The sequence below is a fragment of the Hyla sarda genome, chromosome 7, assembly GCF_029499605.1.
Source record: "Hyla sarda isolate aHylSar1 chromosome 7, aHylSar1.hap1, whole genome shotgun sequence".
NCBI classification, from domain to species: Eukaryota; Metazoa; Chordata; class Amphibia; order Anura; family Hylidae; genus Hyla; species Hyla sarda.
In genome coordinates this window covers 61913188-61940774 of record NC_079195.1, presented here as the reverse complement: position 1 = coordinate 61940774, position 27587 = coordinate 61913188, and the positions used below count along the sequence as shown (strand labels likewise).

At 40.3% G+C, this 27587-nt stretch overlaps 1 protein-coding gene across 20 annotated transcripts in view; it reads right to left on the bottom strand.

The window, feature by feature from the left end:
- The window catches only part of ADGRA1 (adhesion G protein-coupled receptor A1), a 1152497-nt gene that overhangs the window by 180463 nt on the left and 944447 nt on the right, over positions 1-27587 (bottom strand). For all 20 annotated transcript variants that reach the window (XM_056529273.1, XM_056529272.1, XM_056529274.1 and 17 more), the window contains one exon: positions 9876-10003. In XM_056529273.1, the coding sequence (XP_056385248.1) occupies positions 9876-10003 (128 nt within the window). The remainder of the gene's footprint in view (positions 1-9875; positions 10004-27587) is intronic.

Sequence of the window (27587 nt, the reverse complement as noted above, 5' to 3'; positions counted from 1 at the left end):
AATAAAAGTTTGAATCACCCCCCTTTTCCCATAAAAAAAATAAAACAGTGTAAAAAAAAAAAAAAATAAACATATGTGGTATCGCCGCGTGCGTAAATGTCCGAACTATAAAAATATATAATTAATTAAGCCGTATGGTCAATGGCGTACGCGCAAAAAAATTCCAAAGTCCAAAAAAGCGTATTTTGGTAACTTTTTATAACATTAAAAAATGAATAAAAAGTGATCAAAAAGTCTGATTAAAACAAAAATCATACCGATAAAAATTTCAGATCACGGCGCAAAAAATGAGTCCTCATACCGCCCCGTACGTGGAAAAATAAAAAAGTTATAGGGGTCAGAAGATGACATTTTTAAACGTATAAATTTTCCTGCATGTAGTTATGATTTTTTACAGAAGTGCAACAAAATCAAACCTATATAAGTAGGGTATCATTTTAACCGTATGGACCTACAGAATAATTATAAGGTGTAATTTTTACCAAAATATGCACTGCGTAGAAACGGAAGCCCCCAAAAGTAAAAAAATTGGTTTTTTTTTCGATTTTGTCACTCAATGATTTTTTTTTCCGTTTCGCCGTGCATTTTTGGGTAAAATGACTAATGTCACTGCAAAGTAGAATTGGCGACGCAAAAAATAAGCCATAATATGGATTTTTAGGTGGAAAATTGAAAGGGTTATGATTTTTAAAAGGTAAGGAGGAAAAAACGAAAGTGCATAAACGGAAAAACCCTGAGTCCTTAAGGGGTTAAGCAGTGGTCCCCAACCAGGGTGCCTACACCTGTTTCAAAACACACGGACTGATATCTTTCAGCCCTTTGAATACTGTAATAATTAGTTGCTTGAAGGAACTTAAGTTTGATTCTGGAGTACCCCATTTAACAAGCGGTTCTCTCCCAACCAGGACTGATATCTTTCAGCCCTAAAAAGGGCTTTTTTTGGGTGCTGTCCTTAAAGCAGATGTTACACTAGTGCTTTAGGAGTAAACTGGACCCTGAATACACCATCTAGCAGCAACCTAGCTATTGCATTCCCTATACAGCAGGAGCAGCTTCTTTAACCCTCCACTTCCTATGCCTGCAGCATGCTGAATAAGGCTAAAATGGCGTCCGTGCAAGAGGTAGGAGGGTCTGGAAGGGAGGGACTGCTGCTGATTGGCTGTAATGTGTCTGCTGACTCTGACTCACGGGGGGCAAAGTTTACTGCAATGTTAAAGTATAGCGGGCGGATCGAACTTCACATATGTTCGCCCGGCGATGCGAACGCGGACATGCGAAATTCGCCGGGAACTGTTTGCCGGCGAACAATTGCGACATCTCTATTTATGTGGTGGGAAAACATAAAAATGTACCCAAATGTGTTCCTATTCTATATTTTTGAGCAGAACATGATGGACAGATAAAAATAATGTGCACCAAACTTTGTAAGTCTTGAAAAATGTGGCGAGCCATCCTGACAGATTTGGCACCTTCTACTGTCTGGTCTAAATTTCCACTATTTTCTATATCTGTGTGCCTTTATGAATTACAGTTATGACAATTGCCCAGACTATCCCATAAACAGCAGGTCTTGAGAAAACTCTTTGATTTTACCAACCATGAGATGTGTCTTATGTCAGCTAATATTAATTTGCACTGACAAGGGACAGGAATGCTTTTTAATTACTGATAGATTTCAGCTGTTGGCTTGGCTCTCCATGCCTTTTTGCATCTCCTTTTCATCATGTGTTCCGTACTTTTTCCTTGTGTCATTTCACATTATTACATAAAACTTTATTTCTGATCTTATTAGTGTTGGTTTCTTTGTATGTATGGATTAGGCTAAGTTTCCACTTGTTTATTTTTTTTTTGTGCGTTTTTCCCCAAAAACGCCAAATCGGCCCCTATGGCGTTTTTTCATTGAAAAAACTCTGCGGCCAGATGTTAGCTGTAAATCAGTGAAAAATTGCTAAATTCTTTTTCCACTTTGTGTTTTTCAGTATGGCTTTTTCTTTAATTCTTTTGTGATCGTCCTTCATCCCTGAGATGCAGAGCGGCTTTCTCCTGCACCCGCATCTCTGCTCTGTACTCCGGCCACTCACTCATTCATATTTCCCGCTGAGAGTGGTGATTGGTTGCCACCATCTGGCCAATCCCCACTCTGAGTGGAAAATAAGAATGAGTGAGGGGAATTTCTATTCACATCACTGGCCGGCCTGGAGTATAATGCAGAGATGCCAGGAGTGACACCCGGGGCTATCTGTCTATTAGTACAGAAACTAGTACTCCCATCAAGGAACAGTTTGTTCCATGCTGGGAGTAGTAGTACTACGTAACAAAATATTTAAAAAAAAAAGGAAAAAAAAGGGAAAAACACACACACACTACATTTTTATCATTGTTAGTGCCCTGTTCGCCCATATAAATTGATCCCTGTTTAAAAATTTATAAAAATGTAGTTAAAAAAATATCAGTTTCGTAAATTTTTTTTTCTTCCATCACTACTGCATCCTTTTTTTTTTTTTTTTTTGGTACCCAACAAATCTAGAAAAAACATCAAAGGGGCTGTCACGATTCGGCTTACAGGTAGTGGATCCTCTGTGTCAGCGAGGGATTGGCGTGGACCGTGCTGGTGGACCGGTTCTAAGAGGCTACTGGTTTTCACCAGAGCCTGCCGCAAAGCGGGATGGTCTTGCTGCGGCAGTAGCAACCAGGTCGTATCCACTAGCAACGGCTCAACCTCGCTGACTGCTGAGAAGGCGTGGGACAGAAGGACTAGGCAGAGGCAAGGTCAGACGTAGCAGAAGGTCGGGGGCAGGCGGCAAGGTTCGTAGTCAAGATGGATAGCAAGGGTTCAGGTAACACAGGCTTTGGACACACTAAACGCTTTCACTGGCACAAGGCAACAAGATCCGGCAAGGGAGTGCAGGAGAAGTGAACAGATATAGTCTGGGAGCAGATGGAAGCCAATTAAGCTAATTGGGCCAGGCACCAATCATTGGTGCACTGGCCCTTTAAGTCTCAGAGAGCTGGCGCGCGCGCCCTAGAGAGCGGAGCCGCGCGCGCCAGCACATGACAGCAGAGGACCGGGATGGGTAAGTGACCTGGGATGCGACTCGCGAGCGGGCGCGTCCCGCTGTGCGAATCGCATCCCCGACGGCCATGTCAGAGCAGCGCTCCCGGTCAGCGGGACTGACCGGGGCGCTGCGGGGAGAGAGACGCCGTGAGTGCTCCGGGGAGGAGCGGGGACCCGGAGCGCTAGGCGTAACAGGGGCCAAAAATGCAATTTCCACAAAAAAAAAAAAAAAAAAAACGGCACAAAAAATCGAAGAAAAAAAGGCTGTGGCATTGTTTCTGGCATTTTTCTTGCATTTTTTTGGGCCACAAAAAAAATAACAAGTCGAAACTTAGCCTAACTTGAGTTGTTACCAACATCTGGTGAAAACTCATGTCAATAGCTTCTTTGGAAATATGGTGAGGTGTTTAATACTTCTTTTACCTTCTGTAAGTTGAAGCCCACTGGCACCCAATACAAAGTCTGTAAATTGTGCCCTTACCAACCAAATTATATCATATTGGTGTCTTCTTATGTGCAAGGGGGCCTGGGTATGTCTAATACCACTGCACCCCTTCAGCTACATCACTGTGCATAATTACATTAGGGGGACAACTTGGATCTGTAATGTGGCTCTATTGAAGTGAATGGGGTTGGCTGCAGTTTCACAAACAGGGGCCGATATGCCTGAGAAAAGCAGTGAGTAAAGGGGTCACATACCAACGTTGCACCCCTTTCTGCTCATGGGAAGAATACATTAGGGGCCAAAGTTCTGATTTGGTGCTGCACCCCAATGATATAAAAGTAATTATGCCCAGTGGGGTAGCTATAAGGGATACAGCCGTATCATATCTGGACCCTCTCCTATTTGAAGGATTGGGTTCCCATTACCCCATTTTCTGGGTAAGGTCAGCTGCTCTGCTTATACAGTATGCTTTGAAATCTATGGGAGGTTTAGAGAGATCAGAGCGCTACTTGTTCGCTTCGGACATACTGCTTTGAATACATTTTTACAATTAGTTATGTTTGGTACAATACAACATTCAGGAGCTGTCGATTCTTTGCATATTACATCTGCCTTTTCCTCCGTATCTAGTATCTCTATAATCCTTTAACCGAAGCTTTGTACTATTGGAGAACAGGAATGGCATACAGAAGTAGGCAATGCGCCCGCACCAGATACATGTTCACATATTTATCTACTCATTCAATCTGGAGCCGTAAATGACCTCAAGGAAAAAAAGAAGAGTGGCCGTCAAATAATGACGGGTGTTTGATCAGCCGCTGAAGATATAGGGACCGTGACATTACAGGCTCTGGGTTGCTAAGCAACAATGCATCTAGGGATACAAATTCCATCATTTCTATACCAACCCCTCAGCTGCAATATTAGAATAATCACGGTATAAGGACACCTTTCTCCATGGATCATGGTCATGCATTGGTTTCAGGTCAACTGGTGCATCCTCATTGTGTAATGTGCTGTACTGTATATAATGATTTGTGATACTATTATTCAAAATATCCTATTCTGTATTTTATATTCTCAATTCATAGCTTCATTAGAGAACTTATGTGGGCTTATGTGGCTTTCTAAGGCTAAACTCTGACTTGGATCGATTGTCTGACATTTTTTAATTCTTTTTAAGGCCTCGTTCACAAGGTGGAAAAATTCAGTTGCAGTAGAGTCCAATTGTTTTTGGGATTTCATCGCCGGAAACATCTAGCGGGAAAATTCAAATTACGGCCTCCAAAAAAAGAACGACATGTCAATTCTTTGGTGGAGTCCGTTTGGAAATGCATTGCCGTCAATGGAGATGGGGTATTTTCGAGAGGTCTATGCACCGACTGATCAGCCGACGCCTGCTGTAGACATTTTTTTTCCTAAACCTGTGTTACTTGTGTCATGACATCACAGGAAATGGTGAAGAGTGAGAACTGACTGTGCAGCAGCAGCATGGGATCATGGCAGCTAAGTATTTTTATTTTTTTTTATTAAAAGAAAAAAAAAACTATTAAAAATCACATGCAACTTATCTGATAGTTGGTTTTACTGTTTATTTCTGTAGTTTTTTTTTTTTTTTATATAGGGAAATAGGTTATGTATGACAAGGGAAATTCTCCCTTGGCTGCCCTGACACAGACCAGTTTTTTGTGTGTCAAGAAGTAGAAGCCCCTTTTGCCCCTTAGGGGGTATTCCCACACACCATATCTGCTGTGGCTTTAAAGTTGTGGATCTTCAGTTGCAGACTTTAGGCAATCACTTTATTGACATGTCAATCAAATATATATATATATATATATATATATATATATATATGAATTGCCTTGTAAAATCTGCAATTGCGGATCTGGTGTGAGTGAAAGACTAGAATGTGTATATATATATATATATATATATATATATATATATATATATATATATATTATATGAACCCATTTGGATTAGATACAGTATTTTGATACTTTTCAAGGCCATTTACAAAAGCAGGTTTACAGCAAGTTTTTCACAGAGGAAAACCTGCAGCAGAATCAACCAAAGTTAATGTAACCTGCTGTGGATTTTCTGGGGCAGCCCAAACTCGCAGTATTCCTGCCCATGTGTGTGTACCCTTAGGGGGAAATGTATCATTTCCTATACCAGCACAGAGTGGCAAAATTTCACAAAGTCTCTGTGCAAGCTCAGTTTTTGCTAAAAAAATTTTTTGCACAAAGTGGGAGTCTGAACAATATTTTTGGTGCAAAGATGGGGCTTGTGCAAGAATGCACAATTTTGCCACTCTGCGCCAGTGCAGGGAATTGTAAATGTTCCCCTTAGTGTTCTCTTTATCATTGGAGTCTACCAGTTTTATTGTTTTTAACACAATTTAAGTTAACCTGTTTTATTGTGGATGCTGGACCTACTCCCAAAGCAAGTTGGATCTTCTTTGCTTGCCAACAAGCCTCCGTGCTCCACTCCCTTTCTGTCTGTGTGATATGGACCTGGACTTATTTGATCAGCATAGTGAGCTATACATTCTCTTTATCTGCTTTATGGAGATTGTTGCATCATTAAAACAGGCCATATACAGCTATCCACTAGAGCTACATTGAAACTCAACCCATCCAATACTTGTTTCCCCTAACAGTCCCATATTGGGGGTACATGCGAAATAATGACCCTTATAAGAAGGGTTACATTTAAAGACGGAGGGTATGTAGGAAAAGAAAGAGCTCGACAAAGAAAAAGGAGCGGGTGGTGGGGATATAGGATAAGAAATTGCAGGGCACATGTCCCAAGGGGGCACAAACAAGACATTCTATCTGAACTAAACATTTTGACCTGGATGAAAGGTCTATCAGTGGAACAACCCAGAGACCTGTACTTAATAGTGATGTCATAGTATTTTGAAAGAAATAATTCTGTGATCTGCAGTGATTCGTGACTTTCTAGCTCCGTTGTCGGATATGACCATCTACCCCTCATTAACAATGGAAATCTGTGGATTCTCTGCCTCATGGACTTTATTCTCCATGTATTTGCTTTTGGAGGCTGATTTATCTCCGCGCTGTGACTGAAATTAATTAACTACATTAATATCCAAGGAAAACCTCCTGGATATAAAGAGATATTTTCTTTTGATTTGAGCCATCAATTAGAAGTTCATTAATGTATTCGGTTTACTAATAGAACTTTATATCGCCGCCATCTCATCAAGGTGTCTCTTTTTTATGTTTTAAGTAGGCTTTACGTATTGACCCACATTTATTATGATTGGCATTTATAAGTCATTCTATAAAAAAAGAACACTACCCAGCTGAAAGAGACCACTGTCAATAGGGAATCCCACTGATATAAAGGGGTATACTTGGTCTGCAACAATGCAATGTTTAACTAGGTGGTATATGTCAAAGTAACTAGTGATGAGGGGCATTGCCCATATTCAAATTTGCGGAATTTCACGAATATATAGACGAATATTCGTCCTATATTCACAAATTTCGTGAATTTGTTATATTCACATATGTGGATATCCGCATATTCGTGTATTTGAGGAAGAAAACAGTGAGGGGGTGGGCAACTTTACTATTGGTTGCTAGGGATGTTGTTGATAACCTCTGACAAGTGTATTTGCATAATTTTAATTGGCCCACAAGTGAAAAGAAGTAATATGCAAATATTCACATATGCGCGTATGCGAAAAAACTGAGCGAATATTCGCAATTTCGAATATATAGCGAATATATTTGCAATATTTGCAAATTTGCGATATTCGCGATAAAAATTGGAAATGCGAATATTCGTGGCCAACAGTAAAAGTAACATCTATGTGATAGCCAGGCTGCCTTATTAGTCCAGATCTTATACTCACATTTCATATGACAGTGGTTTTAATTCCACAGATAATAAATGCTTATATGATATTTGATTTCATCGAAAATTGAGACTGTTGAATTCCCCATAGAAATTAAAGCTTAGCAAAACTCCAGTACATCCACCACCTGCAGTTTTTCTTAGTTCAAACAAAGTAGGGAGACAAAATGTATCCAACATTAACTAATACATTATTATACCAATAAAGGAGTCAGAATTTGGCATATGTATCCATGGTGCCAACAGTTTAGGATTATAGACATTGTTGTCTCCTTATTGTACAGAAATGGTCCTCTTTCCACTATTGGAATCGTATAGATTCGACCAGTGGAGTGGGCCTGAAATCTTCAGCCATGGTTGGTAAAAGGCAAAGACTCACATAAAATATTTGTTTTCAAGGCCATATTTATTGTGCATATGAAATTGGGAGTGGATCCTAGTGGAAGTAGAAAACTTTCTTCAAAGCTTAGTTTTTGTAGTATACTTGTTGCCCAAAAAATTGCAACATCTGGAAGAATTCATGGATATTTGCGGCACAATGTTGATTCCATGTCCCGAATTTAATAAGAGTGTTAGGTTTTTCTTAGTGTGGAATATTGTTTCAGACTTACCTGATTTCACTCTATTTACTATGGGGGCTCATAGGTTGGGACATATTTTTTTGGCCATATATTTACATGATTGTGGGTAAATTTTTTCAGTAAACATATTAAGAAATTTTGAAGACAGACCCTTTTTTGGGAGTTTTCAAGTGTTTTTGGTGTGTAAGGGTGCATTCACACCACGTTTTTGCAATACAGTTCCCGTATCAGGTTTTTGATGAAAAACGGATTCCTCAAAACCTGACTAAACTGTATCAAAATGTGTGTACAAATTTCAACCCATATACAGTTAAAAACTGTATACAGTTTGAAAAATGATGTCCGGTTGCATCCGTTTTTTAAAAAAAAAATGTATACGTTTTTAACTTTTCACTCCATTTTCACCCGGACCAAAAAAACGAGGTAGACTACGGTTTTGGGTACGGGAAAAAAAGTGACAAAACCGTACAGGATGCAAAGCGGACACAACCTAATGCATCTTTTGGTATACGGTTTTCAATGGAGAGTCAATGCATACAGTTTTCAATACAGTTCCGTACGGTTTTCACATTGAAAATGTATACGGGAACTGTATTGCAAAAACGTTGTGTTAATGCCCCCTTAGGCTAGGTTTCCACTTGTTTTTTTTTCTGACAGTTTTTGGAAAACTGCTACTGCAGTTTTTGAGCCAAAGCCAGAAGTGTATTCAAAAGGAATAGGACATATAAAGGAAGAACTTACACTTCTCGTCCCTTATGGATCCACTTCTGACTTTGGCTCAAAAACTGCAGTGACAGTTTTCCAAAAACTGCCAGGAAAAAAAAAAAAAACAAGTGGAAATCTAGCCTAAGTCAGGTTATTTGCTTTTTGTGTGTAATTCCTGGTGAAGCCTGTGCCACAGTTGGCAAAAGTAGGCCTTGCTTATTACTGGAATAGTATAGCTCATAAAGTGTCCACACAATAGTCTGTAATTGTCCGCATCTGAAGTTGGAGGTAAAGACTGAAGAGAAAAGCGCGGGATAGTTTAGCCTTATAAATGGTCATGTGATCTCTAAAGATGCCAAGGTGCAACTTCAGGGTATCTAAAGCAGAAGTGCCTAACCTATTGGGCTCTGTGAGCCTCATTGAACAATAAGTGATGGTAGGGAGCCACATCAACTCAAAATTGTACATAGTGAGTAGATACATATTGAATTAAGAGAGACAGGGAATCGTGAATTTTCATTACTGATGCCTGTTTCACTGTTACATTTCACAATGATTATATACCATCAAATTCAGCAATGCTCTATGGTTAGGATATGTCTGCAGTTATTGTCAGTGCATATGGTCATAACTCAAAACTGCTAAAATGAGCCAAATGGGTCATGAGACAGATGTGGCTCCTGAGCCATGGGATGGGGGCCACTAATATAAAGTATATTACTGAAAGGTTATTGGATGATCATTACTGTTCATTTCTACACAGTACTGTAGTTGCAAAGAGAGATTCCAGCGTAATATACAGTAGATATAAATCTGTATGAGATTCAGTATGTAATAATAATCACCATAGGACATAATGACTAATATACTGTTGCTGTCATATTGTTTTATCATCAGATGTGAATTCTTTTGAGGGTTTTATTTTTCTTGGCAATTATGTTAATCTTCTTTTACTACTATTTGGTTGGCACAGAACAACTATGGGGATGGAGCGCAATACTGTTTTACTGTTTAAAATATTTAGGATGCTTTTAAATTGTTAGCAACCATTATGCCAACCCCAAGGACACCTTTCCTGTGCAGCATCTTCTCTGCACAGTGCAGACATTCAACGCTACTAAATTTCTCCTATTTAAGCAGCAATTCAGGATAATAGCATGATAACACATGTGAAGGTAAAGCATAAGAAGAGGCTTCCTACCTGTGATGCACAATGTAGGTGATGATAGATGCGAACAGGCACAACAACATAACAGCAGTGCATGCATAAACCACAGGGTGCAGGAACTCCCCTGGGTACTGAGGAAGAGACAGCACGGTCTTCAAATCCTAACAAGAAAAGCAAACAACATTATATTTCCAGTCTCATCTACATGGATCAAGATTCTCGAATATATCCTGAAACATAATGACAACTCAAGTCTGAGTTGTTTTATACATTTACATTCAATACACGGTAAAAGGACAATAAAAGGGTATATACATAGAAATACAGCAATTCCTAGAAGGGTAGATCGGTCACAGTAAAATATGGTAAAACATAACAGCACATGTGTAGGAAACAAGATAAATGCTGTCTACATGGAGTACTGAGAGTAGAATTAACCTTATATAGAGCATAAAGGTGCAGATTGATTCTGTACGATCAAGTAGGGTAAAATTTTCTACAAACAGCTAAGACTGGTGTAAAATAAGTAAAAGAAGTCATAGTCACTGCCAAGAAAGAGCCCAAGGTTTATAGAGGCCACGCTACTGACCTTTGATCTTCCCTGCGCACGTGGCCCCAGGATGTGATTGTAAAGGGGTACCCCACATCTGCACTTACCCATCATAATAGGCCATACAAATTACATGCACCCCAAAACCTGTCCACCCAGCCACATACATATGCTTCCACCACCCATTACTTATGGTAGGCAAGTACTTATAGGAAGCCTAGCACACTAGCATACAAGGTCTAATACAGCAAAGCCATACTTTCCCTCTTCAAAGTGGGCACATATAGAGCCAAGGACAAACATTCATCTAAAGATTTAATATACAGGAGAACTCAGCTTACAAAGTTATACAAACCAAAATTAAATAACAAAACTTGCAGTGAAGGAAAACATTTTTGATCCCCTGCTGATTTTGTATGTTTGTCCACTGACAAAGAAATGATACATCTATAATTTTAATGGGCGGTTTATTTAACCGATGAGAAAAAGGACAACAACAACAAAAATTCAACAAATCACATTTGAAATAAGTTATGAATTGATTTAGCATTTTACTGAATAAAATAACTATTTGACCCCTTATCAATAATCAAGATTTCTGGGGCCTATTATAGAGGTAACAATGCTGCGATTAGGAGCACTCTTTTATAGGGAGTGCTCCTAATCTTAGCGTGTTACCTGTATAAAAGACACCTGTTCACAGAAGCAATTAATCAATCAAACAAAGGATTCCAATCTCTCCACCATGGCCAAGACCAAAGAGCTGTCCAAGGATGTCAGGGACAAGATTGTAGATCTACACAAGACTAGAATGGACTACAAGACCATCGCCAAGCAGCTTGGTGAAAAGTTTACAACAGTCTGGAGCTCCATGCAAGGAATCAGCCCAGAACTACCCGGGGGATCTTGTCAACAATCTTGGGACCATAGTCACCAAGAAAACAATTAGTAACACACAACACCATGAAGGGCCGATATCCTGCAGCACCTGCAAGGTCACCCTGCTCAAGAAAGCTCATGTACAAGGCCTGTCTGTAGTTTGTCAATAAATATCTGAATAATCCAGATGATTGACAAGATCCTCTTGTGTTGTACAAAATTAAAAGACATAGAATAAAGAAGACCTCCTACTTATTGGACTGGAAATTATGAACAGCCCAGCAAGTTAGATTGCATCTCCTGAATCTAATCTGATTGGAGTACCCAGAATTGATTGTTAAATGGTCTTAGCCAAACTGTTTTTTTTTTTAATGATTGGAAAGCATAATTCCAACTAAGGATCAACCCTTTACCGATGCTCCACACCAATTCTTATCCTGAGATCAACAGGACTTGGTGTTTACGTACGCCATTTTCCCTCACATCCCTTATAGGAATGAAGGTCATCATGAGATTTTGCTTAGACAGACTTGAAACCCTATGTATAGTAGCTTCATAACACATTGATACAACCTTAGCTGGAACTATTGCGCTCTATGAACTCATATTTACAGGGATGACCTCTATGGCATATATACCCTTGCATAACAAACATGTCCAAGAATTAATATACAGTTGTAAGAACCCGAAGGCTTAATCTGCACTGAGGTATTTTGTTATTCTTGTTACTGTGGAAATGCCCTGTTCTCTGGATGGTCAGCTGACCTCGTTTCGCTTTATCGCCTACTGTGTCAAGCGTCCGCACCCAAGTGGCAATCGTGGAGGCCTCTCAGAGAGCTTCGCCTAGCAAAGTTCCTCTGGTGACATTGTTCCACCTAGTATACAACCTGATTTAACATCTAAAAGTGTTCTATAGCCTGTTTTGCAGCAACCTCTGCCTGAATCCGCATGTTGTGGCACCATGGGCAATAAGATTGTTGAGAGCACTCATGCGAACTTGCGGTCAGAGGGAAGTAGTGAGATTCTGGAGGATGACTGTGAGGACACCAATGAGTGGTGTGATTTGGAGGATGAGGATACAGATGAGGACATTGATGGTCAATCTGTATACAAGTCAAGACCTTTGTACTCTCAGGTGGTTAAGGGTCCAGTGGCCCCTTTTAAAAGGGGGGTACTGTAAGAACCCGAAGGGTTAATCTGCAGTGAGGTATTTTGTTGTTCTGGTTATGATGGAAACGCCATATTCTCTTTATGGTCAGCTGACCTCATTGGCTTTTCACCTGCTTAGCTCCCTATTTAAACCCTCAGTATTCATCCAGCTCTTGCCTGCGAAAGAGCTCATACTCCTAACTAGCGTTTGTACTGTATCTTGCATTTCTGGGTTATTTGACCCATTGGCTCTGCTCTCTGACTCCTCTCCTGTTTCTGCAATTTGGCTATTCTGTAATCTCTTTGTACTGACTCGACTTGTGAACTGTGACATGTTGTGTGTATGGTTAGTTATTATTTCTGTTAGTGTGTGTGATTCCATACAGTTTCCCAACCTGCATCTTTATTGTAAGTTTATTTTGTTGATGTTTTACTCCCTGAACTTATTCAGGCAAAGACTATCACCTTGGTTGTGGACCCGTCGCCAAGGGCGGGTACGCAAGTAGGTAGGGCAAGTGGGAGCGGGTGAATTCAGGGCTTCACTCTTCCTTGTCCATATGTGACAACAGTGGTGTTTTTAAACTAGAGATTTGAATAACTGTAGTGTTTTTAGGGGATTCCACAAAAGACTATTATATTAGGGATGGCAAGTTTATGTCCGCCTGATCAAGTGCATTATTATAGGGTTAGCCAAAGCAGTCAACAACTCTCATCCAAACCATAGGACCTCCCAAAGCATATGAAAAGTTTTGCTGGCCTCCTAGTTGAGCCGTTGTGTGCCAAAATTATGTTGCCACCTGTTTTTTCTTCCAGATAAAAAATATTATGCAACCAGGTAGAAAACGTATTAACATCTGATCAGTTGATCAACACAGTAAGGTTATAGGTTAAACTTGATGAACTTTTCTCTTTTTTCAACCTTATTAACTATGTAATTGTCTACTAACCCTAAATCCATATAATGGGACCTTTTGATTCCCTTTCATCGAGCATGGGGATTTTGGGTTACCAACAAATGCAGTGTGAACTTTGTCCTAATAAAACTGATATTTTGTAACAAGCTTCAGATTTGTATAAGTAGGATAGAATTACATGCACCAAACCCCAGTCACCAGCAGAACTGGATGAGGGGTAAAAAAAAAAAACCCTAATCAAAAAATATCCCTCCCCCCCTTTTTTTTGTATTTCATCAAAGTGTTATGTAAAACTTCACTTTTATTAATGAACTAGCTGAGTATCCGGCGTTGCCTGGTTTTTCCTTCCTCATCCTTGTTGGGGAGGAAAATCAACAAAGGAGGAAGCTTTTGACTTCAAATCCCATCCCCATATATTGTTGTCATATCCCGTCCTCATATCCCGTCCTCATATCCCGTCCTCATATCCCGTCCTCCTATCCCGTCTTCTTATCCCGTCCTCCTATCTCAACCCCCTATCCCATCCTCCTATCTCAACCCCCTATCCCATCCTCCTATCTCCACCTCCTATGCCGACCTCCTTTCCCGACCTCCTTTCCCGACCTCCTATCCCGTCCTCCTATCCCTAACTCGACCTCCTATCCCGACCATCCCGTCCTCCTCCTATCTTGACCTCCTATCTCTACCTCCCATCCCGTCCTCATATCCCAACCTGTAATGTGTACCAGGTATTGAAATATCTCCAGCTGTACAGAAGTTATGTGAGAACATACATTTCCCATTGATTTGCATGGGACTTTAAACAAAAACCCTGACCCTCACAAATGGGGGTAGTTAAGGGTTAAATTAACTATCCTATATTTTAAGTGGACATATAAGTAACATATGACCAAGTATTATCGAAATATCTCCAGCCGTTTGGAAGTTATGCAGTAACATACATTTTCCATTGACTTGTATGGGACTTTAAACATAAACCCCGCCCCTGGCAAATGGGGGTATGTAAGGGTTAAATCACCTAGCTTATGTTTGTTTTTGACATATAAGTAACACATGTGTCAAGTTTCATGTTAATATCTTTAGCCGTTTGGAAGTTGTTGTGGAACATACATACATACACATACACACACACACACGTTGAGTTTTATATACAGTATATAGATTATCTAAAAGTTCCAACAGAAAAGTGCATTAAAAGTTGCAGCAAAATTTTATAAACTCTCCCACACAGAGTATTCAACCAGTGTTACCAGCGTCTGCAGTATGCTGCACAGATTGGGAATAAGGCTGCTATTAAAATATCTTTAAATATTAAAATTAATATCTTTAATATTAAAATATTTTTTGATTAGGGGTCTTTTACCCCGTCATCCAGTTCTGCTGGTGACTGGGGTTTGGTTCATGTAATTGTGTTATACTCCTTCCCCACCTTGGGGCATTTTGTGCTTTTGTTAAGTAGGACAGAGAGAATATGGCAAGTACTTGGTTAAACTTTGTGCAAGCTGTTGAATCACTAGGTTACTCTTCATCGTGATTCTTAGCTTACAGCTTGCGGCTCTTTGTACTCGATGTTTACACAGGTCTACTCCGTAATTGAATGAGGATGGTAATTGTGCATGTCTGTGTGAAGTTCAGTCAAGGGCATCATAATAGGGGGTAATAAAAATTTGTTTGCAAATTTACTAACTTAGTATTATGCTGTGGCAACATTAATAAATAGGATGATATCCACAGGAGAGACCAGTCAGTGTATTCATAGGGAAACTCTTGTGTTATTTAGAAATTAATAAGTCAGTATTGGTGTAATGAAAACTGCAGTACTAAAACTAATTACAGATGATAGCCTTATGAAATAGCCCTCGGACGGAGAACACGCCACTTACATTGTTATGGAAACTATACTTTTACAATTACTCTACCTTATACTCACAATATTCCAGTAAAGACAAGCTTATTGATATCAGGAGTAATTAATCAATCAGTTATTATCTGTTTTAAGATCACAGTAAAAATTCAATCACAGAAATAGGATATTTTCAGGAAATGGACTAAATGTTGTCACAAAAAAAAAAAATGTTATGCCCAATAAAGGGGTACTCTGCCCCTAGACATCTTATCCCCTATCCAAAGGATAGGGATAAGATGTCTAATCACGGGGGTCCCACCGCTGGGAATCCTCGTAATCTCTCCTGCAGTACCCACTTGTCATCAGCCTCACGGAGCGAAGATTGCTCCATGTCTGAGGACTCACGATACAAGGGCCGGAGTATTGCGAAGCCACGGCTCTGCCCCTTGTGACGTCACACCCCGCCCCCTCAATGCAAGCCTATGGGAGGGGGTGTGATGACTGCCACGCCCCTCCTATAGACTTGTATTGGGGGTGGGGCATGACATCACGAGGGGGAGGGCCGTGACATCACGATACTCCGGCCCCTGTATCGTGAGTCATCAGACATGGAGTGATCTTCGCACCGTGCAGCTGATGACAAGTAGGTGATGCAGGAAAGATTGCATGATTCCCCAGCGGTGGGACCGCTGCAATCAGACATCTTATCTCCTATCCTTTGGATAGGGGATAAGATGTCAGGGGCAGAGTACCCCTTTAAAGTCAATGGTCTTCCTAGGAAGACTGGACTATACCCAGGTATCCCTTTTGACACTTTTCCATCATCCTGGCCAATGGAAGGCTGAAAATGTGATGTAAATGTAGCCTTATTTGTATATATTGATAAAAAATTCCACTTATTCTGGGTTTAAGAGTCCAGTGGGTGGTCCTTTTCAAGGATTGACTGCTAGCCATGCAGGGAAAGGTATCAGTCACTGAGTAAGAGTTCTAACTGGACGTTCTGTCAGGCAGCCTCCATACAGTGTCACCTGGGCCCCTTTTCACCTGTTCCCCTTGTTCATGTGCTTCTATGCTTATGTTCTGCTGTGTGTTGGATATAAAATGTGTTATAGCTTTAAGAACATTTGACATGTAATTAACCTGTTGTCATGTGATTGTAACCCAGGGAGGTATAAGTGGCCATACAATGTTGATGGATTGTATGCCAATGAATATATATTTAAACCTATAGTGTGTCATGACAATTCTATGAGATAATGAGTATGTGATTAGAAACATAGAGGATATCAACTAATAGTGTAGCATAATATCTGATCTATTGTTTAGGCCTGCAGGATATAATATCTGATCTAATATCTAATCTATTGTTTAGGCCTGCAGAATAATACTGCAATGTACTATATTATGCCTGATCGGCTTCCATAACCAGGAGATCAGAGGCTGTTCTTAGGCCTCTGCAGGGGCATTGCCAGGCTTCCAAAAGACCATAGCTGGAGCCCATAGCCCAACCACGCCCCCTAACCACACCCTCAAACACACTCATAACCCCGCCCTCAGGCACGTCCTAACCACACCCTCAGACACGCCCCTAAGAGAATGCATGAAGCATTACCAGGGACATTACTGCTCCATTCTGGTGATCGGTGGGTGTCCCAACAGGCAGACCTCACCGATCACCTAGCTATCCCCTATCATGTGGATAGGTGATCATTTAAAATTTTGGGAATACCTCTAAGAGCAATATTGTTGCCAGACTGTAAGTTTACTGACAGACTGACAACCACCATCATTACCACCATAGACCATATACTGTACCGTATACAGTAAATATATATTAATAGTTGCATTTGCTGTGGGGAGAATAAAGTAATCAAGTTTTTCAAGATCCATGACCTGGCTGGTGCTGTGATTTTGGGACTTTGACTACATTGATCCTGGGCTGTCTGCCTGTGTGGTCGATCCCCGGTGCTGTCTCACACCCCTGTCATATATATATATATATATATATATATATATATATATATATATATACATATATATATACACACACATATCTAGCCAGGATTTCTTTTGATTGCCACACGTCATGCAAGTGGTATTATGTGATGTCATAGACAGTGAGGACACTGGAAAGGCACTGTGGGAGACTATTACAAGCTCTGGACAGGATAATGGGACCCAGGTGAATCATAGACTGCGGCATTTATAAAATCCAAAACACATATAAATATAAAGTCCAAAACACAAGAAAACTGAATTAAATAGCACTCACCAGTCGTAAATAAATAACTGTACTTTATTCAAGCTTCAGAAGTCACATAGCAATGATACATCTGGTACAGTTAAGCAGAGAAAGCGGACAAAGCAGCAAGCAGGAGCGCAGCAAAGGAACGACAGACTGTTTCACGTCAGTGACTCTTCATCTGGTTTATTTTTACCTTCATCACCAAGCCCCATTATTTAAATCGAACCTGTGTCTCTAAGTAGTAATAACTTTAAAATGCTTTTTCTGAGTGAAGCGTTTCTGAGAAAGAATTTTGTGACAATTTGAATTTAATATTAGTGGTAAGTTCTTGAGACTACAGGCAGCTTTTTTGTGGAAAAACTCAAAAATATTGTGGAAATTTTGAAATTTAGAAGTTTGAAAATGTAGAAGTTTCTTTTTCTTATTATGGCGTTCCCTGTGTGGTAAAATTATGTTATCTTTATTCTGTGGTTTGGTACAATCATGGTGATACCCAATTCATATTGCTTTTTATGTTCTTTTCTATTTACAGCAAAATTCTTTTCTTTCTCATTTTTATGTAGCAATGTTCCAATTTTATTTTTTGTCCGATTGTATTGTGAGTGGGCTTATTTTTTGTGCGACAAGTTGTACTTTTAATTTACATACTTTATTTTATTATATAAAGCATTATGTAGCCAGAAAATAACTACCGTATATGTAGGGCAAAATTGAAAAAATATGAAACTGCTCAATTTTGTGGGGCAATATTTTTTTCCAACTTCACAATACGGTAAAACTAACAAGGTAACTTTATTCTATGGGTCAGTATGATTGATCTTTGACACCAAACGTAGATAACTTTTGTTTTAGCTGGTACCACTTTTGTGCAGTTCTGGCTTTTTGATCACTTTTTATAAAAATTTTTGTGGAAGTTGTGGAGTTGTGATTTGATCATAAATCATAAATTTGGGCATTTGGAATTTTTTAAAGTTTACTCTGTTCCCGCATGGGATAATAAACATTATATTTTCAAAGTTCGGACATTTACGCATGCAGCAATACCAGATATATGTAGTGAATTTTTATTTTTAGTATATTTTTTTATTTCTTTAATGGGAAAAGGTAAAGATTTTTATTTATATTGGGGAGAAGGGTTATATATTTTTAAAATATTTTTTTTTCTTTCTCCTACCTTGCTGGTTAGCAAATAAAGGGGGAACATCACGCATTTTTTTTTAACCCCTTAGGGACATGCGCCGTAAATGTACGCTGCAGCGAGTAAATTCGCACACAGCACCGTACACTTACGGCGCCTATGACTCACCAGCTGTTTCAAAACTGCAATCCCAAGCATGTCCTTAAGGTCAAGGCATGCTGGGAGTTGAAGTTTTGCTAATGCTAGAAAGCCACAGGTTTGGGACTGCTTTGTTAGTATACAGCAATCCCCAACCTATGACTCTTCAGATGTCAAACTACAACCCCCAGTATGCCCTCACTGTCAGGGCATGCTGGGAGTTGTAGATTTGTTAATGCTAGCAGGCAAAGGAGTCAGTGCGGCGATGTCAGCAACAGGAAGATGTCTGAAGGGGGGGGGGTTGAGTTGCTGTGTGAGTGGTGGACTGGCCCGGAGATGTGTGGCACAGACGAGAGGGAGCAGGTCTGTCTGTGCTCCACAGTCTGTCTGCGGTGAGGAGATTTTGTTCTCCCACTCTCTGTACTGAGCCTGAAAGGCTTAAATCTTCTGTGACCATGGCTATGCGTGAAGGACGGGAGAACAGCTAGGAGCATCACATCACTTCCCAAAGGCCACCACTGTCTTAAAGACCCATGAGGGCTATGGGCCTGAGACCCGGGACTACAGCTCCGTTAGCCCCCCCAGCAATGCCCCTGGACCTCCAGTTCTTATGGCTGCATTGGCACTCCCCGATCACATTGTGGAGTGCCAATGGAGGACAAAGGGACCACCCTGTTGCACTGACCACAACATCTAATGGGTAAACTGTCAGGATCTAAGCACAACTCCACCCCTGACAGTTGTGGTGGGAGCCCATTGATATGTCACAGCCCGTTCCAGCTGCAGATGACTGAGGCACTGCTCCCTAGCTGGTGTCATTCTCAGGATATACGTAGTAGGTTCAAATGAGGGAAGCACCCTCCTATTTATGTTTTTTACATTTTTATTGAATAAACAACACAGAAGGGTTACAAAGAGCATTCAATGGGGAGAGAATGAGATAACCAAAGTGACCTTACAGGTCCAAATAACATAAACAGTGCTCAAACATTGAAACAAATGGATGTAATGAAATAAGCATCTCAGGAGGGAGGGAGGTAAACAAGGGAAAGGCTCATGAGAAAGGCACAGGAACCGATGGGGATAGGAAAAACGCAAAGGGTGAGTAACGGAGTAGAGGAGAAGACAGCTCGTGAGAGCAAATTAATAAACAAAAAAAACTATTAAAGCATCACGATATACAAGCAGCGACACGGAACAGTGACAAATAGAGACAAACAAGAGAGGGAAAAGGGCAGAAGGTTGGGGGGGAGGGTAAAGTAGAGGTACCAGTGTCAGGTGCAAGAAATGAAAAAAGAAAACAGGGGACCAGAAAGAAAGGAAAAAAGTGGAAAGATGGGGAGACAACGCAAGGCCAGCCCCAGGGTTTCAAGATATTGAGCAATATGCATCCGAGGAACAGAAACTAGACCAGGGTTACCAGGTGGAAGTGTAGCATGTTAGGTCAGACATGGCAACAGCCATGAGCTCTTCCATACGTTGAGGCCACTTCAGCGACCCACTCTCCTACAGTGGGAGCATCTGGGGAGCACCAGTGCCAGGGGATGACCATCTTGGCGCTTGAATAAGATGCCGCAACAGGGAACGTTTGTATTTAGAGATGGCCATGGGGAGCATAAACAGCAGCACAGTGCCAGGGTCACAAGGGATAGATACTCCTGTCACAGTCTGGACAATTGAAAGGACAGAATACTAAAAAGGGGACAGAGCCGAGCAACTCCACCATATGTGTGTCATCGTACCCTCGGCAGCTCCACATCTCCAACAAGAATCCGGGAACGATAGGTACCAGCGGTGAAGTACCGACAGCACACAGTACTAGCGGGAGAGGATTTTGAATCTAGTATCCCGGGCTTTAGTAGCCATGACCGCTTTGTGAGTCAAACAGAAGCAGCGGGACCATTGTTCAGGAGAGTATTGTCGGCCAAGCTCTGCCTCCCATGCCGCACATAAAGGGGGAAGGGTTGGCGATCTAGGCAAGAGCAGTCGGGCATATAGAAGGGAAATGGAGTTCTGAGGACAGGACGAGGATATGCAGAGCTGCTCAAAGGGGGTGAGGGCGCGCATTGCGTTTTGATAAACTACATACATCATACGGCTTAAATGGGTCGTTAGGGCCGTATTTCTATCTCAAACTGCCCTAGGCTCTTGGACAGATTCCACAAGCATCATCATTTCAGGTCTGTCCAAACACACAGCAATAAACACATGTGTAACATGTGGATTTTACTGCAGATTCACTGTGGATCTCAGAAAATGTTGAAATCTATCACAAATTAACAACATAATAAGCAGCGGCAAATCTGCAGGGAAATTTCACAGCAGTTCTTACAAATGTGGATTCCCCAAAGTGGAAAATTATTGTTTTTACTCCAGACCACAGCATGGCGATAGCAGCAATATCAAAAGCATTTATCATTTTTTTACTCACTGCCCTAGGCACAGGCCCATGGGTGTCTAATAGCAAATACAGCCCTGGGGGTTGTCCAGAGCAAATCCACAGGCTAGGTAATAGGTATCTGATCAGTGGAAGTCTGACTGCTGGGTCCCCCAATGATCATGAGAACAGGGGTCATAAGTACTCCTATTTAACTGGAGTGGCAGTCAAGCACATGCACTGCGGCTCCTTTCATACTCTATTGGACTGCCAAACACAGCCGAGTGGGGTGCTCAGCTATGGTATATTCCGATGACACATTATAGGAAACTCCCTTAAAAAAAGAGAAACCCTAACATATGACATAAGACAGTGTATGTTTCCAGATGATTGGTAATCATAAAAGTGTCACTAGTGGGCAACTGGGGGGCCCCCTCTGGTCAGATTCTTGTCTGGGGACCATTTTAACACAAATTAATTCTCTATAGTGGACAATTCATGTAAGATTAACAAAGGATTGCAGTAGAGATAAATATTAGAAATTTCTGACACACTTGTCAAATCATGGCACCATTATATATATATATATATATATATATATATATGTATATATATATATATATATATATATATATATATATATATGCCCTCTGAATAAATGGATTTTTGTTTTAATAAATTATTGCAAAGTAAATTTGTTAACTGTTTAATTATATCACTTTATATACTGTCTGAATTAAAGTCAACTATTGATATTGGGTATAAAGCGCCTATGTACGACCTGTGACCTGTGATAAAAATTACTTTTCACTTGACTGTATGTACCGTATATTTTTTTTTTTACATAGGGGCATACTGCCAATTATATATTCATATAATTTTTCACAAATGAAAAAAAAAAAACAAATTATCACATTGTTAGTTGCAAAATCCAAAGGAAATGAATACTTAGTGTATGGCATTTTCACTCATAATTTGCAGGTCTGCATTAAAACTATAGCAACCGCTCAACAATATGCTATGTTTTGTCTAAGCGATGCAAAACATGTAAAGCATATGTGTGCTGTCATTACCATACTGAAGCACTGAAAACAATTAGGCCTACATACGAAATCCCTATAATGCTTTGTAGAAAACTCTTAGGAAATAGACCCTCAAGAGTGAAGAACAGCTTCAAAGAGCATATTTGTGCATCCATGCAGTAAAGCCCATTTTTAATGAAAATTGTGTAACTCTTTCCTTCTACTGTATGTAGATTTGAGCAAATACTTTCCAAAGTTCGTCTTTGGTTTGCGGTGAACAGGTTTTCTGCTAACCAGCAATGCAATAAGACTCAAATAACGTGTATAACACTGCATATGATCTATATAAGACCGGGTTCACACTATGTTTTTGGCATACGGCTTCTGGATCCGGTGGGAAAATTAAAAAACCATCTGCTGCCATATCCCTGCCGCATCTGCGCCGCATCCCATGTATTTTAATGAGCCGGCCGGAGTCAGATTGGCTCATTTTTGCACAGTATCAATTTTATTGCCAGACTGAAAATAGCGGCATACCAAAGTTTTCAGTCCGGCGATATGTGACCGAAGGGCTAAAACGTGGTGTGAATGCACCCTAACACTGTTAGGGTCACCCAGGGATGTATTTAAGTAGTCTTATAGTGGTTTTAAGGCTAAGCTAATGTCAAAGGTATGGCAACATGTGGTAACCCATGGTAACTTAAAGCTTGTTTAAAAACAGCCTCTGAAAAATAAAAGAAGCACTCTGATTGCTTACGATGGGCAACTGGTTGACGTAAAGGTTATTGTGGACAATAATAATAATAATATTAATCTACCACACTGGAAAAATATGATAGGAGTTAACTCCACACGCAGACATAGTGTTAAGGTAGATCTTTATAATTCGAGAAGGCTTAGGAATAATTTTAAAGAGAGGCTCCATTATTCGGGGGCTTTCTAAATAAGATGGACCTATCCAGATATGAAACTACTCTCGGCCACTGGGTGTTGGGCAAAAGGTAACATGGGCAACACCCTTCCCTCCAGATTGTTTGTTTGTATTTTAGGATCCTTATTTTATAGCGAAGTGTATTTTCTTGTTTTAGATATTTTGTATCTTAATTCAATTATTGTGTATCTTGTGCCTCACTTGTTGCTTTGTATTTAAAGAGTACCTATCATCAAAAAATGTTTTTGATATGTTAGAGCTGATTGTACATAGAACAACTTTGTAATTAGATTTAATAAAAAAAAACTGTTTCCTTTTATGTGTTTTTTAGTTTAGAAAATGTGGCCGCTAGGGGTCTCCCTAGCCGCAAGCTTTTCATTGATTTTGGACTCACGCCGGACTGGCAGGGAGTCCGAAATCGCAGTGCTGGCTGAGCACGTGACCTGTCAATCAGACATGCGCGAGTGCTGTGCTCACATGCAGGACACTGAACACCGAGGATAAGTGGCGCTCTGAACACTGAGGATAAGCGGCGCTCTGAACACTGGGGACAAGCAGGCATTTGGGCAGTGAGAACAAGCGGCGCCCCGTACACTGAGGACAAGCTGCGCTCCATACACTGAGGACAAGCGGCGCTCCATTCACTGAGGACAAGCAGGGCTCTGTACACTGAGGACAAGCAGGCATCTGGGCAGTGAGGACAAGCGGCGTTCCATACATTGAGGACAATTTGTGCTTCATACACTGAGGATAAGCGGCACTCCATACACTGAGGACAAGCGGCGATCCATTCACTGAGGACAAGCAGGCATCTGGGCAGTGTGGACAAGCGGCGCCCCGTACACTGAGGATAAGCAGGTACTATTCCCATGCCCCCCCCCCCTCAAAGTGAGGGTGGAAGCAGTCCCCCCCAGCAGGCTTCAGTGACGCAGCGCCTGCTGGGGCACGCCCACATCCTCCTGCTGGGTGCTCACACTAAGTGAGCAAGAAGATAGGTAAGTTACAGAGCTTTTTAAAGCTCTTTAAAAAGTTTTTAAGGGCAGGGAAGGTGTTAGATGTAGTCAGGGAACATAGCTTAAGTTAGGTACTCTTTAGGTACTCTTTAACTTTATAACTTAAAGTGTGCATGTAACAAGCGACGGACATCATTCAAGTAAATGGGATCTGTAAGAACTTGGTGGTATCAGTGTTGCTCCGACCCGTTCAGGGTCTATTCAGATTAATCTGCCCCAACCTAATGTTTAACCTGTGCCACAAATCATCTGGCAGAGTTAGATAAGACCCTTCTTGGGAAGTAACCTGGTGACCTCAAACAGCAGAAGTCCATCTTTCACATCCCAGAGTGGGATAAAGGGTTAAAAAAAAAAAAAACTAAAGGATACTAAGACTCTGCTCCAGAGTTTGGCCCAAAACCAAACCAGTTGGGTAGCACAGTGGGTCCATAAGCATTGGGTAGTTTCATAATGACCTATACTAAAAAAAAAAAAAAAAAATGCTATTTATATAGTTCAATGCTGTGAAAGAAATCTAAAAAAAACTATGGTGGAATACATTATGTGTTTTCTCAACATCCCCCTCTCGAAAATTTGAATAAAAAGTAACAATGTGATTACTCAAATTTGCAAGTAAACCTGTAATCTCTCACACAGCTAAGTTGATGGAAAACTGAAAACTTTTATAGGTCTGGGAATGAAGCTACATAAAAAAAATAGGGTTTAGAAAAATAAAAATAAAATCATACATAAAAAACCTACATAAAAGTAATATTCTTGTAACCATAATGACCTGCAGTATAAAATCAACAGTATGGTTGATGTAAAAACAAAGCCAAAGAATAGTAAATAGACATATATAACTCCCTTAAAAGAAATAAAAAAAAGTTCTAGTATGAGTATGTAGCTTACATAAATGTGAAATAGTGTATTATAATGCATTAAACCAGGAATTTTTTCCTATTTTATAAAGTTTTCTAAACTGAGAAATCCCATGTACTTTTAAGATAGGATGATCCATCATTTATAGTAGATATTTAAAGAAACTGATGGTTTGGCTGATTCCTCTCCAGCGTTACGGTTAGTAATAAAAACATTACTCCTCGTGTTCCTATCTATAATAAAAATATAACTAGTGGAGACCAACATGGATTTAGTCAGTTATGACAGATCTACTTTATGTAGATGGACACTTTGGAACCTCAATGCCAGATTGCACAATAGCAGCGATAAAGCCTTTGGCAAAAGTACTGTACATTCAAGTAACATTCCTTTTAGACCTTACGCCCATCTATCACACAGATATAGTGAACTACTGGCAGGCTATTCAGTACATCACAAACAGTCAAGAATAGCAATCTAGTTTATCAGATATAAGAAGAAAAAAAAAATTGGAGAACGCTCGATCAATATTAAAAGCTCCTGCAGTGACGCAAGGGAGATGGAGCAGTTAGACAATACTTAATTAAAATAACTCTGCTGGGCCAAAAGACTGATATCAGCTGACGGGAACAGTGGGACGGAACAGGGTTTTTAGGTTCATTACATAATGACGTTGGAACCATTGGGAAAGTAGTTAGGGAGAGTTTAGGGTGTGTGTGAAGCTGAAATTAAAAGTAGTCACAAAGTCTTCCATGCTCTTTTGTGCTCCCAATAGATTTTGAACACCATCCGCAGCTTTGTCATGTGATCTCAATCTTACAACCAGCCAGAACTTGGTTTTCTTTGTAGACAGGAAGTAAGTTTCTCTTGTATGGAGGTCTTCTTCTGAACTACAGGATTACATAATTTCATATCAAATCCCTCCTGGCAACTCAGAGGCCCCTTCTGATAAGTTAGAAAGCATAATAAATCTGCTAGTATAGTGTGTTTTTATTAAGCCTGTTAGTTACCGACAGGTAGCATCTTTTTACCCATAACCATACATGTGCCTTAACTTTAAAATTAACTTTGCCTTAAAAAAAATAGCTCAGTAGTATGTAGATACAATCTTACAGTATAATACATGACTTTTAGGGCTCTTAGTGTTAAACACGTGTTTTTAGGCTAATGGTGAATGGCAGGTTTGATGAGAACTAGAATTTTTTGTCAACCAACAATACCAAACTTTTATAAAGGTCTCTCATCTCTAGTGATAAAATAGATGAGACTATAATGACTAGCTGCAGAATTACACAAACCTTGTCTGGATCAAACTTAATCTTAACTGTCTTGTAATGCACAAATACCATGTAGAGAAAGAAGAATAAGGAAAAACAAAAGTACTCCCTATGTGAACAGTGCATGGCAAAAAGTTACACAGATGTGGTAGTATATCATAAAGGCTTATGAGCAAACAGAACTGGTTGCAACCAGGTCCTCTCCCCAGGATGGTGTGGCATGGTAATGTATGTAGCTTGGCTTGGACTTTCAGATGTCTGGGAATAAAGAACGGGATCCCCACAGCGCTGACCTTACTGGATGACAGAGTTTCTACCCTAATACGAGCAGCCCAAAATAAGCTCCGTGTTCCTAACAATATATTCATGTGTTTTGTCAGAAATAATGATTATAATTGTATGGTCAGGCAAAGTAGTCCATGTTGTGGTCTACTTTAGTCAACATCTTAATGAAGAAATTAATTAAAGGTGTCATTAAGGGGGGCGCCAGGGAGTTAGCGAGCCCTAAATGTCCCTAAAACAGCGCACCTTTCCTATTGCCCATCCGCCCTATGCAACAGATCGACAACCACGAAGACAGTCCCTATACTGTGCTAAAGTGCATGGGCGTCAAGTCAAACAAAATGGATAAGTACGTATCGGGGGAACAAGTTAGAAAGATAAGAGATAAACTACAAAGCAACAAACAGATACTGTACATACAAGGCAGGATATAGCACACTAAACAGGACAACAAAAGCACAATTCACACTAGACAAAAAGACACCCCACTCCATAAAAGGAGTGGACAACAATAATAACTCAAAATGGACTCCTTGCTAGAGGAACACTAAACAGTGTGTAACGGACACACACCAAGGAGTAAACATAAAAATACATGAAACATGGACATAGAATCAATATACTCCTAGATAGACGGATTAGCACAAAGCTCGGAACAGGATTCTATCCTAGGAGACCCAGGATCCAACATGGTCAAACCGGACGGATACAAAGGCATAATGTGAACACTGACTAAGATTCACAAAACACAGGCAGAACAGCATACAATCTGAACACAAGTCTAAACCAGGAACATTAAATATATGCAATGCAAGAATACTAAAACCCGACAAAGTACTACACAAATCAAGCTAAAATCTAGTTATTGAATACACAGCAGACAGGACAGATAACCATGGTAAAATCAGGATACATGTGCTCAGACAGACATAAAGGTGCAAAGTAGAGATGAGCGAACTTACAGTAAATTTGATTCGTCACGAACTTCTCGGTTCGGCAGTTGATTACTTATCCTGCATAAATGAGTTCAGATTTCAGGTGCTCCGGTGGGCTGGAAAAGGTGGATACAGTCCTGGGAAAGAGTCTCCTAGGACTGTATCCACCTTTTCCAGCCCACGGGAGT